At 47.0% G+C, this 19,277-nt stretch overlaps 1 protein-coding gene across 2 annotated transcripts in view; it reads right to left on the bottom strand.

The window, feature by feature from the left end:
• Nucleotides 1-7,914, bottom strand: part of LOC140398383 (myosin light chain kinase, smooth muscle-like) — a 110,017-nt gene extending 102,103 nt beyond the window's left edge. The window contains exon 1 of one of the 2 annotated variants that reach the window (XM_072487005.1): nucleotides 7,572-7,914. In XM_072487005.1, the coding sequence (XP_072343106.1) occupies nucleotides 7,572-7,743 (172 nt within the window). In that variant the 5' untranslated portion in view covers nucleotides 7,744-7,914. The remainder of the gene's footprint in view (nucleotides 1-7,571) is intronic. The other variant, XM_072487004.1, reaches the window with a different exon arrangement.
• Between the last annotated feature and the right edge of the window lie 11,363 nt (nucleotides 7,915-19,277).

The following is a 19,277-nucleotide window of genomic DNA, read 5'->3' as shown; positions in this document are numbered from 1 at the left end:
AACAAATTTATAGTCAGTGCAACTAAAAGCAGCGATTAAATTCTGCTCTTTATTTCTTCCAGTTAAAGAATTCTGAAATTGTATGTCTAACGCAGGTATATGTTCCATAAACATCAAAACTCAAAGTTGATTTTGTTTATTTATCTGTGAAGACTGAACTCCTAATTAACCATGTATTTTAAATTGCAATTGCTGTTCATTAGTCCCTGATGCTTTTCAATTCCCCTTTGGTTATAACCATTGACTCTGAAACTCTGTATCTTCGGTTTCTTAAGGAGTCAGCTTCACAGTCGCAATATCATTGTAACATTTAATTTGATTGGTCAGGAGCTTCATTGAACAGTTGCAAAACCTGCACTGTCTTCAACTGTTTCAGTAAATGTGTAAAAATGTGTTGCTCAATGCAGCGTTTTTTTTCAGGAAAGTTTGCAGCAAGCTAAAAAACAGGGTCAATGAGTTATCAGAATTAGGAACTCAAAACATTGATTATTCGATTGCAACAGCTCAACTTCAACAGTTTCCCTTTAATTTTGGGCACGGGTTTCGTGTTTCTGTGATGTTTCCCTCTACGAGTGATCACCTCAAAGGGCAAGGTGGAAAATAGCGGCCTACCTTCCCAGGCCACAACGCCTCTGTATAACTGTGCAGGGTTGTAAATTTTGGGAAGGGAAGGAGGAAGGAAGCACTTGGACCCTGGCTTTGATCTGTTCCTTTGATGGTAAGGCTGTCACGAGAAGTCACAAGCTTGCCAGCTGGAAACCTCAGAGGAAATATACCCAGCAACGTCACCATATATGGCATTAGACCTGCTACCTTCAAATATCTGTGTATACGAACTCCCAGAACTCTTTGGTCCTGCATCTTCTTTCAAGTTGTATCATGCAGTCCATACTCCACGCTTCCTACTTCCCACCAAAATGTATCACCTCACACCTCTCTGAGTTAAATTTTCTCTGCCATTTGTCTGCCCGTTTCACGAATCTGCCTTTCTCCTCCTGAAGTCCACTTTTTCTGCTCTTCATCGTTTCTCACACTTACAACTTTCATGTCATCTGCAAACTTTCAAATGATACCCTGTGCACAAAATTCTAGATTAATACATATTAAAAAGTACAGTGGTACTCATACTGACACCTGGGGGACACCAGTGTACACTTCCCACAAAAAACTGTTCACTTCCCCTGGCTTGTGCCCCTTAGCTAATTTTGCACTCAGTGCCATTTGTGCTTTCACTCCATGGCCTTCACTTTTGCAAACTGGTCGATGATGCAGTATTCCATCAAATAACTTTGGAAAGCCCATATGAGCATCAACTGCGCCACCCTCAGAAACCCTTTTCACTATTTCAATCATTATTTGATTTCACTTAATCCGTGCTGACTTTCATTTTAGTGACCACAATTTACCACATGGCGATTCATTTCCATCTTCCAAAGGTCCTCCACCGCTGGACATCAGAGTTTATTCCTCTTCCCCTTCCCTTGTCAAACAGTGGCATAACATTTATAATCTTCAGGCCTACAGGACTACCAGCGCCTGTGGAACCGCATCTTTAACAGGAGTCATGAACTTCAGAAGAGGAGGGGCAAAGACTATATAGGGCCATAATTTCCGTGCTCAGCTTGGGCAGGGGGGTTCCGCGAAGATGTGCTGGGGCACCCTTTTGGAACCTTTCAGGTAACGGCTGCTTGCCATTTTCCAGAAGTGCTAACTTCTTCTGTACAATTGTCCTGTGCTGCGAACCATCCAAAATGCGATTAAAATCATTAACTTTGGGTGATTCTGCCAAGGTTACACCACTAGTTACCCCGAAGAATTAAGGCCTCTTCTAACTTCTGGGCAACTATTGTAAACATCCAACAGATTGTCCCACAGGAACACCTCCCCCCCCCCCCCCCCGCCCCACACCCATGACTAGCCCCACTCCTTCACTACGGTATTCCCCAACACCTTGACCTTCCAAAGTTGGCCCCACCCTGCAGGCCTGCACCGTCCCCCAGCCCAACATCCCCTCAACCAATGGGCTTGATCAAAAACGCCCCTGAACTAATTTCCCCCAACCACTGACCTGAATTCCCACCCTCCTGAACGGGGACCACCCCCCTCACCCCCACTTACCTCTTCCCCTTGCACACCTCGGATCTCCCTCATGGGTCCCAGCAGAACAGAAACCCCCCAGCACATAGACCTAACCTGACCCTCACCCTGAACTGCGACACCACTCCCCCACCACCCCGACCACCGAATTCTGCTCACAATGAGTATGGTGAATTGGCACTGCATGGAATACGCCACTCAGCCTCTTGAGCCTGTTTCATTGTTCAATTTGATCCTCCTATTTCCCATCTGCACGCTGCCCCTCAGCAACATCATTAAAAAGTATTAAGTCCAAACGTGCGCAGGTTAGGTGGACTGGCCATGCTAAATTGCCCCTTTGTGTCCAAAAAATCAAGTGGGGTTATGGGAATGGGGGGGGGGGGGGAAACATGGGCCTAGGGAGGGTGCTCTTTCAGATGGTCGGTGCAGACTCGATGGACCAAATGGCTTCCTTCTACACTGTCCAGATTCTATGATTCTATGGTAAAAATAAAATCCTCTGGATGCTGGAAATCTGAAATGAAGCATTCAAAAACAGTTAGGGTGTGATCTACCGGCCACACTACGCCTGAAAGGCAGTGCGACGTGGTGCAACACAGCTGGTACATGCCGAGAGATCCCTCCTCTGGGACCCAGCCAGCCCGCCAAGCCTCATGAGATCTAACGCGATCTCGCGAGACGTCGCGATGTGAATCTTGCCATTGAGCACTGATCGTATTTCACTTAAATGAGTTTCTCACCAGAGAAGCACATCATCGCTAAGACATGTTTCCACCTCCGTAACATCCCGGACCTCTGCATATTCCTGCTGCTGAACCTCTCATCCTTCTCTTCATTATGTCTAGACTTGAATATTACAATGTGCTCCTGGTTGGCCTCCCATAAACTGGAGGCCTGCCAAAGCTCTGCTACCAATGTCTCCCACATGGAAAGTTCTTTTCACCCTTCACTCCTGTGGCTGTTGTCTTACATTGGCTTCCTATCATGCAATACCTCCATTTTACAGTTCTCATCCTTGTCAAATGCTTCTGTGGCCTCACCCGTTCTAACCTCTAACCTTCTCCAGAAATCAAATCCTCCAAGATACCTGCACTCAACTAATTCTGACCGTGTGAGCATACTCAAAATTAATTGCTCCATCATTAATGGCCATGCCTTCAGCAGCCTGAACTGTTCTCTGTGTCTCTATCACTCTTTTTTCCTTTAAGATGATACTAATAACCTACCTCCTTCACCACGTTTTTGGCTATCTGATCTATAATGCAGTTTGGTGTCCAATTTTGCGTCATAATGCTGTAAATGCTGGGTGGCACGGTAGCACAGTGGTTAGCACTGTCGCTTCACAGCTCCAGGGTCCCAGATTCCTGGCTTGGGTCATTGTCTGTGCGGAATCTGCACGTTCTCCGTGTGTCTGCGTGGGGTTCCTCTGGGTGCTCCAGTTTCCTCCACAGTCCAAAGATGTGCAAGTTAGGTGGATTGACCATGCTACATTGCCCTTAGTGTCCAAATAAAGGTTAGGTGGGATTATTGGGTTATGAAGAAAGGGTGGTGGTGTAGGGTGCTCTTTCCACGGGCCGGTGCAGACTCGATGGGCCGAATGGCCTCCTTCTGCACTGTAAATTCTATGATTCTTTGATTCTATGACTCTAAAACACCTTGAAAGATTTTATGTTATATAAAAATGCTGCAGAAAAACAAATTCCTTTTTTATGGCTAATCCGTAACTCAACTCCTTTTACTCACCTTTGCTCCATTTCCCTTACCACTTCCACCCAATAAAGGCTATCAATCAGTCTTGAAGTTGGAAGTTCAAAGCTCACCAACTTAGTGACAATAAAAAAGCTAATAATTCTCTTTTCAATTTTTTCCTGCTGGTTAAGCAACCAGACAGAAGAAATCTGCCTGTTTATAGAACCTCTTACAACCTCCAGAGATCGCAAAGCACTTCCCAATCAATGACTTTCATTTAGAGTGTAACCATGATTGAAATGACAGGTTTAAATGTTCGCAAACAAGAACTTATATAAGCATTAAAAACTGACACATTGGGCTGGATTTATCACCGATTTGGAATGACTCGGGAGCCCATTAAAAATGGTGGGTGGGTCCCAATTCCAGGAACCCTGATCCCATTCCCTGCTGTCTAATTTTCAGGAGTCCTTTTAAAGAGAAGGTGCTGCTGGTTCATGTCAAAAGCCTGCACCTGGCACTCCCAATCTGGCCGGCTCCATTATGGAATGGGCACATCCTAGTCCTCCGCAATTTTCACGGAGTCAGACTAGGATTTTGAAGAGTCTTAGTCCACAACCCTCCAGTGGAGTCATAAAAGGCAAGTTCAAAAAGTCCTCTTCATGCCACCGCATGCCAAGGTAAGGCCCCTACCCACTGCCCATGGTCCCACATGCCATCCATTCCAAAGGAAGGCAGTCCATCCACCCCCATGATCCCTTCTGCCCCCATGCCAAGCCAAGGCACGTCCATGCCCCTTCAGCCACTCACCATATACTGTAGTAAGAGCAAACCCTACAGTGACAGTGGTAGTAGAAAAAAACTTTTTAAAAAATTATCCATTACTTTCCACCATGCTAAAAAAATAATTTCACAACAGCACAATAAAAGTGTCAATCACCTTGTCCCTTTGAAGTCTCAGTAATTAAAGCCGTACTCCCTTGAAACCACTTAATCATGTGCAAATAGACATTGTGAAATTAACAGCAGAGATTAGAATGTCTGAACTGTAAATCAAGCAATGTTTTCTCTGGGGTTCAGGCATTAGTTCCAGGCTCTGAGCAAGTCTAGCAGTCCGCCCTCTCAGTTGAAAAAGAAATATCCCATGGGACTATTTTGAAGAATAGCAGGGCAGTTATCCCCAGTACCGAACCCAATATTTATCCCTCAACCAACATGACATTATCACAATCTTGTTTATGGGAGCTTGCTGTGCACAAATTGCATGCTGCATTTCCTATATTATAACGGTCTCTTTATCCCGGTGTCATTCTGGTAAATCCCAAGTGCAGCCTCACAAAGATCTTGACATCCCTCTCAAAACGTGGTTCCCAAAATTGACCAAAACACTCCACCTGCCAGTGTCTTGTAAGAATTCAGCACAACTTCCTTGCTTTTGTATTCTATGAGTGGAACTTTTTCAGCGGCGCGCCATTCCCGATGGCAGAACTGGAAATGTGCACCACTTCCGTTCTCTTGCTTCTTAGCACTTCCAATGTCGCTACAACAAAAATTAAAAGTGTGGGTTGCATGCACAGGACATACGTGCCATTCTGCACCAGGGGATGCTTTTCAGTGTTGAAACCCACTGTCAGTTGACAATACAACAGGTACAGGTGGGTTACAAGACTCTCCTGGTCAAACAATGAGGCTCTGCATCAAAAGCCAAATCATTCCTGCCCAACTCCATTGGCATTGACATAAGACTCATTGCGAGCACAAAGGTGGCATGGTATTTTCACGGTGGCACAGTTGTTAGCACTGCTGCCTCACAGCGGCAGGGACCCACCTCGGCAGACTGTCTGTTTGGGGTTTGCAAACTCCAAATGGACCGACACTTGGACAGTACTGACATTCCTTTTGGGCACCTCATTGTCATACCCCGGAGCCACAAACCCAGGACCCCAGTCCCTTCCCACTTCACTCTTCTGGGACACCTATACTATCCTCTTGCCCTCCCTGAGATCCCCTTCCCATTCCTCAAAGCCGTTCAACCCCACTCTGCAGCCCGTTTACCAACCACTCATCCACGTTGGTCTGGAGCCTTTATGCAAGTTGCCATTGTCCTGCCCCCCTCTCTTGTGCAAAACAGTTCAACAAGGACAACTGCTGCCCTCAGACACAAAGTCAGGGGTTGCATGTCACCGGTAAGCAAACGTGAGGAAGGTGTGACAGAATTTTTGCTGCCTTTGTCTTGAAGGTAGGAGTATATATTTTTTGAGTTTGACGCTATTGGGTTTTCATGGTATAGAAATGTATTACAAGTACAAACCTGCCACAGGCCATGCGACACTCCTCAAACATGCATTTCAACCCATCTCATGAAATCTAAATTTCACATCCCGCCCAATGCAATCACCGCACACGCCATGTTCCCACTCTTGCCAGCTTCATAACATGTTCCCATGCCTCTATTTATAAAACCCATATTCCCTTAATCCCAAACTTCTCAATTTGTCCCGCCAACTTCCAAGACTTGTCTATGTCCACCTTCAGTCCTTTCTGCTCCTACACCTCATTTCAAATTATCTGATTTAGTTCATTTTATACCATTTAGTTTGTTTTGCACCTGGATCTTCTACAGACATGCATCGCTTCACATTCCTCCAAATTAAATCGTATCTACCCTTCGTCGGCTCATGTTGTCAGCCTGAAATCTGCTCGTATTCTCTTCACTATTTACTACATTCCTGAGTATTTATCATATTTAATGCCTCAACAAGCTTCCGAAGTCACCTTTTAAAAACCCAGTAAATAAACGCCTGTTATTTCACAGAATGCAGAACCCAAAAAGTTTTGGAAATAACAATTGGAAAATGCTGCAAATTTGATGCAAAACCAAAAAATTGTTGAAACAGAACACAAGGGTGGTCAGTTCCAAGAAAGGCTCCTCCTCGGGGCTGGTTTAGCACAGTGGGCTAAACAGCTGGTTTATAATGCAGAACAAGGCCAGCAACGCGGGTTCAATTCCTGTACCTGCCTCCCCGAACAGGCGCCGGAATGTGGCGACTAGGGGCTTTTCACAATAACTTCATTGAAGTCTACTTGTAACAATAAGCGATTATGTTATTATTACCTGTGGCCTTAATCACCAGAAGAGATATGGATTGTTTTTGCCTTTAAATTTTTTTTGGTGGGGGTAATTTTTAATGATGTTTTATTGATCGAAATAGCTGTTGCCTCCTTTATTTAAAAAACATGTCTGGACAATCAATTTTAAAGGAACTTCTTTTCAGGTACTGAGTCCATTTCCCAAAAATATTGGAATTAAGAACAAAAAAATGCTCAACATTTATAAAAATAATCGTCCTGCAAAACTGATGAAAATAAAAACAAATACTGTGGCCCCCAATATTCACAATATAAACATACTTCTAGTTAGATTAAATCAGTATTGCATGCACAGTATGCAGCTAAATAATAAGGCGTCTGACTTTACAAAGCAAATGGCTGAATGTATATATATATCCTCTTCCTTTTAATTCAAAGTTCCTTAATTCTAATTACTTGAAAATGTAAATTGTTGGTATTGCCTTTCCTCTGTGCTATTTTGCTTCATTTGAAAAATGGGTTTGCGGATTATTGTAATTCAAAGGTTCGTCACATTAAATATAAAGCAGGTAATCAGTTCCCTTAAGTTTTGTCCTGTACTTGCATTATGTATACAATACCTTCAGACATCTCGGTTGGTACATGCACTGCATAGAGATCCATAAACCAAAATACACACGCACACAACCTCTAACCTGTACATTCACTGTTCGCTCTCTGAGTTCCAATCCCAAACTTTGCTGCCGATACAGCCATGTCGGCTGTCTCCTGTCTGCTGCCCGGTTGCTGAGAGGGTTTCTGCAGTCGGATGTGAAGGCTAGACACGTAGCTCATGTTTTTTGCGTCCCTCTTCCTCAATTTTACCATTAGCTTTTCACTTCTCCAACTGGGTTTATTACACGCGTCGGTGTCTCAAAGCTCACTCCCTCAACCGGCGACCCATTTAGGCATTCCTCCTCTTTACAGGAAATGTGATGGGATTAGCTGTATCTACTCAGTTTATTTATAAACACTGTGACCAGGGCTGTCACTAACAACGCTGGCCCCGTTCCAGGACAGTCACTGCCATCGAGGACAGGCAGTCGTGCAAATGGACAGCAAACAGTACAAAATACAAACGCAAAGCTGATTAAATAGTTTCAATTCACATCACAGATCTCTCTCGATGTCAAAACCCTGTGTGACCTGCAAAACAAAAATCCCCTTCGCAGCAAAAGCGAGCGGTTTGAAGCTAATGTGCCAATAAAAAAAAAATTCCTTCCGTCATTGTGTACAGTCAAGACCAGTTCCAATAACCTGTACAGCTAAATTGCTCCATCTCTCGCGGTTCGAGTGTAATTTTACACTGTCCAATATTCGTATAGAGCATTCAATATTCTGAGAACAATACTTGCTATGAGTGGATGAAATTAAGCCCAGTCCAAGAACACTGATGTTTTTCGCTTATTCACAGAAGGGCTCCCAGGTATAGCCGCATTACTCAGACACCCACAACCAAGAGTAAATTGTAAAGCAACAATCGACTTTATGTTTAATAACTCCTTGAGAACCTCAGCAGGCTGACAAACACGTGTACCAGTCGCCTAATTCCAACGTTGCTGCAGCAACTAATGATTTTAAGGGAATGTCTCTAAATTGCCAGGCTCAGACATATATACATACATCACAGCATTGAAGATGTTCCCTTTTTTCCAGACCAATTGGCTAGCATCAGGCAAGCTCAAAATGAACATGACATATTTACAAGGTTGGTGCCATTAATAAAAAATGAGATAACCATCTGATGCACGATCAATGACCAATTAAGCGAGGTTGTAGTCCAACTGAAGACTTTAATAAGCTAGATGTTTCCCCCAGCAGCTCAGGTACAGAGTGAAGGCTGCTGGGACGGCACGGGTTCTTATACCCCGCCTTGCAGGGCGGAGCTACCAATGATGTTCCAGCATTACCAGGTACCGTAATACCTCTACACAGACTACCACATTCACCCCCTGTTAAAAAAGAGTCCGGCGGGGGTGGTGGCCTGATATTACAACATGGTAACGTGGTAGAAATTATAGTTACGGAGGTACCGTAATACCTCCGTACAGCGTTTTGTAACTATTTACAATTCTATTTACTATTTACAATTTATGATTCATAATTAACTATACACTTTAAAATGAAGTAATCAGTCGATCGGGGGCCCTGGTCATCCTCTGTGATCGTCAAAGCTTCGGTGGTGACTCCGGTGGAGGCTCGGGCGTTTGTGACTCCGGGGGCATGGCCTCGATCTCTGTGGCAGCTTCGACACCCCTAGACGGCGCTGGTGGGGAAAACGGTTGACCTGGGAAGGGAGCGTCTGCGGGTGCGTCAGTGGGTGGGGGGGCCTAAACGGGGCCGGCGGAAGGACTGATCCTCCTGTAAGGTGCACTAGTGGGAGGGAGTGTGGACTGGTGGCTGGGGTGTGCACGGGGCTCCGGCGGGCGGCAGGTCTCGTAGTGTAGCCACCTAAAATGGCTGATTCCCTATTAATTTGGCCAAAACCCGATTTAAAATGGCTAACCGAAAAGGCTGATGGGAAAATCAGCGAACAGGACACAAACGGACAGCTGCAGACAGAATAGCGTATTCGGCTCTGGGGAAGTCAGCCCAGATCGATACTCAAGACTATTAGCAGCACATCAACCCAGACATCTGCAGTTTAATCGGCTATCCCCAGGAACAATTGCAACATATTAGCAATTGAATGCCGGGCCAGACCTGTCGGCGCCTGCAGTGGCTGAAACAAAGACAGGTGAACAACCACCCCCCGATCGAGGAATCGCCTTATTATTGGAGCATATCAAACCCAGTGATTGGGAACAAGTCCAATCACTTGGGACTCAGGGTCAAGGGCCGCCCCGAGAGGCGGGAAGCCCCTGGGCCCTATAAAGTGAGGGGCCAAGTTCAGATCTCTCTCGCTCTCCCTTCTTCTCCTGCTCGCGACCTTCGCAAGAACATCGACCAGAAACTGTAAGTTTGACTCCAGCAATCGCTACCCGATAAAGACTCCTCGCCATCGACCCGTATCAGCCTTTTGACTCCCGCGGGCCAGATCCGATTGGATAAGCCATTCGCTTCCCTGACCTGGTGGGCCCTTCCTAAAGTTAAGTATTGGCCAGTAGTGGTAGGTTTCGATATAGATAGTAGGATTATTGTGTAAGCATTAATTGTTGTATCTAATAATGACCGTTGATTTCAATCTTACTAAGCGGTGTGCTGACTTATTAATCATAACTCGAGCTTGAACCACGTGGCGGTATCAGAAAGATACCTGGCGACTCGTGAGCAAAGGTGACATAATCAGAGGTAATAAAACTAAGGCTAAAAAGAGCAACAGTAGGGAGACCGTATCTTGTCGGCCATGTAGGCATACTGGGGGTTAGCGTGAAGAAGATGGACCCTCTCGACGAACAGGTCCAACTTGTACGCCCGCAAGTGTTTTCGGAGCAGGGAGCTGCCAGCCAGGTCGGGAGCGAGGTCCCAGAGGAGGACTTCCTGGGGAAGACAAGGAGACGTTCGTGAAGTGTTTGGTTGGTTGTGGTACAAAGCAGTAACCGGATGGAGTGGAGGGCATCCAGGAGGACTTCCTGCCAACGGGAGACTGGGAGACTCCTGGACCGTAGGGCCAGTAGGGCAGTCTTCCAGACCGTTCCGTTCTCCCTCTCTACCTGTCCGTTACCCCGGGGGTTGTAACTGGTCGTCCTGCTCGAGGCGATGCCCTTGCTGAGCAGGAATTGACACAGTTCGTCACTCAAAAAGGAGGGCCCCCTATCACTGTGTATGTAAGCGAGGAACCCGAACAGTGTAAAGAAAGATGCTATGGAGGGCCTTGATGACGGTGGTTGCGGTCATGTCGGGGCAGGGGATGGCGAATGGGAACTGGGAGTATTCGTCAATCAGGAAGTACGTGTTACGGTCGGTGGCGGGGAGGGGGCCTTTGAAGTCCATGCTGAGGCGTTCAAAGGGACGGGAAGCCTTTATCAGGTGCGCTTTCTCTGGCCGGTAGAAGTGCAGTTTGCACTCCGTGCAGATTTGGCAATTCCTGGTGGCTGTCCTGGCCTCCTCGATGGAGTAGGGCAGGTTGCAGGTCTTGATAAAGTGGAAAAAGCGAGTGACCCCCGGGTGGCAGAGGTCCTCGGGAGGGATCGGAGGCGGTCCATTTGTGTGGTGGCACATGTGCTGCGGGACAGGGCATCAGGAGGCTCGTTTTGCTTCCCGGGACGATACAAGATCTCGTAGTTGTAGGTGGAGAGGGCGATCCTCCACCGCAAGATCTTATCATTTTTTATCTTGCCCCGCTGTGCATTATTGAACATGAAAGCAACCGACCGTTGGTCAGTGAGGAGAGTAAATCTCCTGCTGGCCAGGTAATGCCTCCAATGTCGCACAGCTTCTACTATGGCCTGGGCCTCCTTTTCGACTGAGGAGTGGCGGATTTCGGAAGCATGGAGGGTACGGGAGAAGAAGGCCACGGATCTGCCCGCTTGGTTGAGGGTGGCTGCCAGAGCTACGTCAGACGCGTCGCTCTCGACCTGGAAGGGGATGGACTCATCGATGGCGTGCATCGTTGCCTTTGCAATGTCTGCTTTGATGCGGCTGAAGGCCTGGCGGGCCTCTATCGATAGGGGAAAAGCTGTAGATTGGATCAGGGGATGGGCCTTATCCGCATAATTGGGGACCCACTGGGCATAGTAAGAGAAAAACCCTCGGCAGCGCTTCAGGGCCTTGGAGCAGTGAGGGAGGGGGAACTCCATAAGGGGGCGCATGCGTTCAGGGTCGGGGCCTATAACTCCATTTGGCACTACGTAGCCGCGGATGGCTAGGCGGTCGGTGCTAAACACGCATTTATCCTTGTTGTATGTAAGGTTAAGGATCTTTGCAGTCTGGAGGAATTTTCGGAGGTTGGTGTCGTGGTCCTGCTGGTCGTGGCCGCAGATGGTGACATTATCGAGATACAGGAATATTGCCCGTAAACCGTACCGGTCAACCATTCGGTCCATCTTGTGCTGGAAGACCGAGACCCCATTGGTGACACCGAAGGGAACCCTTAAGAAGTGATAGAGCCGCCCATCTGCCTCGAAGGCAGTGTATATGCAGTCACTAGTGCGGATGGGGAGCTGGTGGTAGGCGGACTTAAGATCCACTGTGGAGAAGACCTTGTAATGCGCGATCCTGTTTACCAGGTCGAATATGCGGGGGAGGGGGTACGCGTCCAGCTGCGTAAACCTGTTGATGGTCTGACTGTAGTTGATGACCATCCTATGCTTCTCCACGGTCTTTACCACCACTACCTGAGCACTCCAGGGACTGTAGCTAGCTTCAATGACTCCTTCCCTCAGTAGCCTTTGGACCTCTGACCTAATAAAGATCTGATCCTGGGCACTGTACCGCCTGCTCCTGGTAGCGACGGGTTTGCAATCCGGGGTGAGGTTCGCAAACAGGGAACACACCTTGAGGGTCGCGAGGCCGCAGACAGTGAGGGGGGTATAGGGCCGCCGAATTTGAAAGTTAGACTTTGGAGATTACACTGGAAGTCTAAACCTAGGAGTGTGGCCGCGCAGAGGTGGGGAAGGATGTAGAGCCGGTAACTTTTAAACTCCCTTGCCTGGACTGTGAGGTTTGCTACACAAAACCCCTTTATCTCTTTGTGGTGGCAGTCCGCATTCGCCGCTGGAGACCACGGCGACCGCACGGGCCTGGCATACCACCACAAAGTCGCCCTTTTTACCGCATCCCTTGCAGGTGGATGCACGGGCCGGGCAGCGCTGCCGGGGATGCTTGGCCTGCCCTCAAAAGTAGCGGCAGGGCCCCCGGGGTTGCCAGGCCGCCTTGCAGCACAAGCTTGTGGGAGGTTGGGGGATGTCTTGGGGTCGGCTGCGGAGGGGTGCCACACTGCCCAGGGGACTGCCGCGCATTCGGGAACGTAAGCGTGGGCGTTTCTGGAGGCCACATCCAGGGAGCCTGCAAGGGTCTGTGCCTCCTTGAGGCCTAGGGTGTCTTTTTCCATCAATCGCTGGTGGATTTGGGAAGACAGCATACCTGTCACGAAAGCGTCCCGGATCAAGAGTTCTGTGTGGTCGCTGACCAAAACTTGCGGGCAGCTGCAGTTTCTCCCCAACACCAGGAGCGCACGGTAGAATTCTTCCAGCGATTCACCAGGGATTTGTCGCCTCGTTGTTAGCAGATGTCAGGCATAGACCTGGTTTACCAGGCGAATATAATGTCCTTTTAGCAGCTCTATTGCTGCATCGAAGTCTTTCGCGTCCTCGATGAGGGTGTAAATTTCCGGGCTCACCCTCGAGTGCAGGACTTGCATTTTCTGTTCTTCCGTGGGTGTGTTTTCGGCCGTTCTGAGGTATCCTTTAAAACTTGCCAACCAGTGCTTGAAGGTTGCCGCTGAGTTTGCCACATGGGGGCTGAGTTGCAGACACTCCGGCTTGATTCGGAGCTCCATCCTTTTAAATCTAGCTTATTAAATTGATGCACGATCAATGACTACTAAAGCGAGGTTGTAGTCCAACTGAAGGCTTTAATTATCTAGATGTTTCCCCCTGCAGCTCAGGTACAGAATGAAGGCTGCTGGGGCGGCACAGGCTTTTATACCCCGCCTTGCAGGGCGGAGCTACCATACAGCTTGGCCAATAGGAAACATACAATATCTACCAATGGTGTTCCAGCATTACCAGGTACCGTAATACCTCGACACAGACTACCACACCATCCAAAATAATAATATCCAAAAGAAGCGCTTGGGAATCCCAGGTAAGGGTATATGCCGCAATTGCCCAGCAACAATAATTTCATCTGGAAAATTGTGTAGCCCTGGGAACCATCAACAATGCAATTTAAATCGCTAACTTCAGATGGTACTGCCAGTTTTAACCTCACAGTTATTCTGAAAGAGTTAGAAGAAATAAAAGCATTTTTAACGTCATAGTAATTATTTTAAACACCCAGACCGAGCCCCACATAGGACCCCTAATCCCCCCCCCCTCCCAGGACTCCCCAACTACCCCGTCACCACTAAATACCCGCCATAGTGTTCCCCACCCCCCCTCAACCTGACACCCCACCATGACTTGGCCCCATGCGCCTGACCCAACCCTTGCCATCCCGGACCTGACACAACACCAACCCCCTTGGCCCAGTCAGAGCCTGCATCCCCGCCCAACCTAGCCTGACCCCCATCCCTCTCGACTGTCCTGAGCTGACCCTTTTCAACCCAGTCCAAACTCCACTCCTTTCGACCCAGCCCGACCCATTCTCCACCCCCCCCACCCTCACTTACCCAACATCTCACCCCTATAATGTCCAATCACCTCCCAATATCTGATCCCCCCGATATCCACGCCCCTGATGTGCAACATCCCCATTGATGTCCAGCCCCTTCTGGTGTCCGACACGCCCCCAATGTCCAAACCCTTCTCACCCATATCCGAACACATAGTGCCGTATTTCATCCACTTGCCTTCTTCCTGGCCTGGTACTTTGAATGGGAGCTTTAAACTCAGCTGCTTAACAGCAGCTAGTGCCATGAAAAAGGTAATGGGGCCTCCTTCACTCCGCTTCTTCGCTGGAGACTGGGTGAGCTGCGCGAATCTCAGTTGCCCTGAGTCAGGAAGGTTGGGTGAGACAGGGGCTTCAGAATTTTAGGACAGGTAAGTCAGTATCCGATGCTGATGCCACTCAATGAAATTATGGGCCAATGTTTATATCACAGGTTGGAAGGTTTGAAATGTTCTGTTGAAGGAGATTTGGTGAGTTCCTGCAGTGCATCATGTTGGTGCTACACACTGCTGCCACTGTGTATTAGTGGTGGAGGGAGTGAATATTTAAGGTGGTGGATGCAGTGCCAATAAAATTGGTTGCATTATTCTGGATGATGTTGAGCTTCTTGAGTGTTATTGCTGCTGGACTTATCCAGGCAAGTGGAGAGTGTTCCATCACATTGCTAACTTGTTACCTGCAGATGGTGGACAGGCTTTGGAGAATTAGGAGGTGAGTTACACTCTGCAGATTTCCCAGCCTCGGACCTGCTCTCATGGCTACTGTATTTATATGGCTAGTCAAGTTCAGTTTCTGGTCAGTAGTGGGGCATTCAGCGATGGTAATACTATTGAATGTCAAAGGGAGATGGTTGAATTATCTTTTGTTGGAGGTCATTGCTTGGCATGTAAATTGCCATTTATCAGCCCAAGCCTGAATGTCCAGGTCTTGATGCTTATAGCCACAGACTGCTTCAGTATCTAAAGAGTCACGAATGGTGGTGAACACCTGTGCAATCATCAGCAAACAACCCCATGCCTGACCTTCTGCTGGAGGGAAGGACATTGATGAAGCAGCTGAAGATGGTTGGGCCTAGGACACTACCTTGAGGAACTTCTGCAGCGATGTTGTGAGACTGATGTGATTGACCTCTGACATCCTCAGCCATCTTTTATTGTGCTAGGTATGACTCCAACCAGTGGAGAATTTTCCCACTGATTCTCATTGACTTCAGTTTTACTTGGGCTCCTTGATGCAAAGTCTAGGGGAAAGCAATTTCTTGTTAAAATATTCCTTCACCTTTGAAAAAAAAATCTGTGGTCTAAGTTGGAGGGAGGGGAGTCACATTTTTGCATTCATTCCAATGGAAGAGTCCAACTCATAGAAACATTACCTATTGCATACTATGCTTTATAACAGGGAATACACCTCATTGGTTGTCAAAAACTTTGGGATGCTGTGAGGCTGTGAAAGGCGCTATGTGAATTCAGCATTCCCACACATTCAAGTAAATGGGAGATTCAGAACAGGTGCCTAGATTGCTCTAAAGTACTGGCACCTTTACAAAGAAAATGGAGCTCTTTCAGGCTGCACTCACCCCTCCCCACCCCCTGGCCCCAGTAGCTTTTAGCAAATAGGTCACTTTGAAATATGCAACTGTTTCTACAGAAGCTTGGCCCTGAAGAGCAAACAAAAACGTAAGCGTCACCCCATCCGCCAGTAAGATATTTGTGGGTCCTCAGATTGCTTTGAGGACATCAACATTTGTGCAATGACATCATTGGTCCTTGACCAATGGGCTCCCGCCAATCACAGTTGAGAGTCACGAGTGAAGAGAGGTCAATAGTACACAAACTGTAAATTCTTCAACATGACCTTTGCTTCAAATATGTGGAGTGGTTGGAGGTGGGAGGTGGAAGCGGGAAAGTAGAAAAATAACATTTTTTTTCATGCCTATTTTCTTCAACATGAACACTTCCTCATGCTCCTGTGCAGTCAGTTAGGAATAACTTAAAGGCAGCGAAGCATAAAGAAATCCAAAGACTCTGGAAACCAGAGATAAAAATGAGTTAGGCTTCAAATGCAAGGTAAATCTATCAACAATTAAAGGGGAAAGGACAGGTTACATTTATTGAAATATGTTAACTGCGGCTCAGCTGGCAGCACATTGATCTCTGCGTCAGAAAGTGGTGGTTTCAAATCCCACTCTGGAGATGAGAGCACATAATTACAGTTAACGGAGTGTCGGCGATGGTGTGTTTGGTATCCCTCTCCCCCTGATTCACAATGTTTAGGGTTTAAGTCTGACTCCAGGGCTTTTGAGTACAAAAACCAAAGCTGAGAGTCCAATGCATTACTGAGGCAGTAATAGCTATTGTAGATATGTTCAAAGAACAAAGAACAAAGAAATGTACAGCACAGGAACAGGCCCTTCGGCCCTCCAAGCCCGTGCCGACCATGCTGCCCGACTAAACTACAATCTTCTACACTTCCTGAGTCTGTATCCCTCTATTCCCATCCTATTCATGTATTTGTCAAGATGCCCCTTAAATGTCACTATCGTCCCTGCTTCCACCACCTCCTCCGGTAGCGAGTTCCAGGCACCCACTACCCTCTGCGTAAAAAACTTGCCTCGTACTTCTACTCTAAACCTTGCCCCTCTCACCTTAAACCTATGCCCCCTAGTAATTGACCCCTCTACCCTGGGGAAAAGCCTCTGACTATCCACTCTGTCTATGCCCCTCATAATTTTGTATACCTCTATCAGGTCTCCCCTCAACCTCCTTCGTTCCAGTGAGAACAAACCGAGTTTATTCAACCGCTCCTCATAGCTAATGCCCTCCATACCAGGCAACATTCTGGTAAATTCAGGTGATTGTTAAACCAAGGCCCCATCTGCCTGGTCAGGTGGATGTAAAAGATCCCTTGGCATGGTTTTGAAGAGCAGCAGGGAAGTTATCCACAGAGTCCAGGCCAATATTTCTACCTTAATCGACATCACAAAAAAAAAGTTATCTGGTCATAATTGCATTGCTGTTTGTGAGAGTTGGCAGTGCACATACTGGCTGCCACGTTTCCAACATTAGAATGGTACCTCAAAAAGTACTTAATTGGCTGTGGAGCACTTTGAGATATCTGGTGCTGTTGAAAAGAGCTACAAAAATGCAAACTGTTGCTTTTTTTCTTCCAACACTCCAAAATAGAATAGATAGGTGCTTGATGGCCAGCGCAGACACGATGGGCTGAAGGGCCTCTTTTTTGTGCTGTAAAACTCTATGACCTATGACTATATGGTACTGAGGAACTGTCGGAGTTGCCAGCTTTTGGCTGAGGCATTAAACCAACGTCCTCTCAAGCTGACACAGAAGATCTCCTGGGATAATTTTGAAGAAAAGCAACAGAGTTGTCTGTAGTGACTTGATCAGTATGTATCCCTCAATCAACATCACTAAAAATAAACAATTTATCTGTTCATTATCACACCACTGCTGTGGGAGCTTGCTGTGTTCAAATTGGCTGCCTCCATCTCTACATTACAACAGTAATTACACTTATAAAAGTATTTTGTTGTATGTAAAGTGCTTTCAGATGGCCGGAGATCATTGAAAGCACTGTACAAATACATGTCTTTATTAGTTTATTAATCTCATCAGAACACAGTTCCATAAATAGGTGTCTGCTGCTCTTACAAGTTGCAGAGAAAGAAACAAGTTAAGACTGTTGGTCACATGATTTAGTTTTCAAACTTGTCATGCAATTCGAACGGTAGCATTGTGGATAGCACAATTGCTTCACAGCTCCAGGGTCCCAGGTTCAAATCCCGGCTTGGGTCACTGTCTGTGCGGAGTCTGCACGTTCTCCTCGTGTGTGCGTGGGTTTCCTCCGGGTACTCCGGTTTCCTCCCACAGTCCAAAGATGTGCAGGTTAGGTGGATTGGCCATGCTAAAATTGCCCATAGTGTCGAAAATTGCCCTTAGTGTTGGGTGGGGTGACTGGGTTATGGGGATAGTATGAAGGTGTGGACCTAAGGTGGGGTGCTCTTTCCAAGAGCTGTGCAGACTCAATGGGCCGAATGGCTTCCTTCTGCACTGTAAATTCTATGTTCTATAAACCCATCTTTGTTGGCTAAGTGAAGACCAGCCATTAAGATCACGTTTACAGTAATGCTCCTTTCATTTTCCCAAGCACTTCCATCACTGGACAACTGGGATAAATGACGTGTAGTTCCTCTAATCACCGGCAGTATTCTCACATCCCTGAAATAATGAAATATCAAAATTAATGAAATAGGGCGACACAGTGGCACAGTGATTATTAACGCTCTGCTGCCTCACAGCGCCAGGGTCCCAGGTTCAATTCTGGCCTCGGCTGACTGTCTGTGTGGAGTTTGCACATTCTCCCCATGTCTGCGTGCGTTTCTTCCGGGTGCTCCTGCTTCCTCCCACAATCTAAACATGTGCAGGTTAGGTGGATTGGCTATGCTAAATTGCCCCTTAGTGTCCAAAGGTTAGGTTGGGTTACGGGGATGGGGTGGAGGCATGGGCTTGGGTAGGGTGCTCTTTTTTAGGGCCGGTGCAGACTCAATGGGCTGAATGGCCTCCTTCTGCACTGTAAATTCTATGATTCTATGAAATAGAGATAACGAGTGGGACTCTCCGGTTTTGTCTGCGGCGGGGCCCCTTTGCGAGTGGGAATGGAAAATTTGGTGTTCCAGCCAAAATTCCAAACATTTTCAGTGGCACCGGAATAGCCCAGCCACGAACAAGGGCGTAAAATGTTGGCCAACATTTCAGGTTGCGATCGCCTTGCCATCAGCGCTCAAGAGCTTTATTTGTGGCATTTTAATCTTCTATTATGTACGTACGCAAATCTAATAAAGTTCTTCCTACTTCACCTGAAACATCGCATTCACTCGGCAGAAATGATAGTGAACCATGTACTTTGCAGGCAAACTGTAGCAAAATAATGTGGATGTTTCTTGTTACACTACAATACTTTTGACGCACTTTGAAACAGACACAAAAGTCCAGTTTGTTCTTTTAGACGTCTCCTCGATTTCTCCCACTCTTTCACTGCTTTTAATGCACAATTTACATTAAAATAATATCAAT

Source organism: Scyliorhinus torazame, chromosome 21, assembly GCF_047496885.1.
Source record: "Scyliorhinus torazame isolate Kashiwa2021f chromosome 21, sScyTor2.1, whole genome shotgun sequence".
NCBI lineage: Eukaryota > Metazoa > Chordata > Chondrichthyes > Carcharhiniformes > Scyliorhinidae > Scyliorhinus > Scyliorhinus torazame.
The sequence above is the reverse complement of the archived record's forward strand: the minus strand, read 5'-3'. Positions and strand labels throughout refer to the sequence as shown.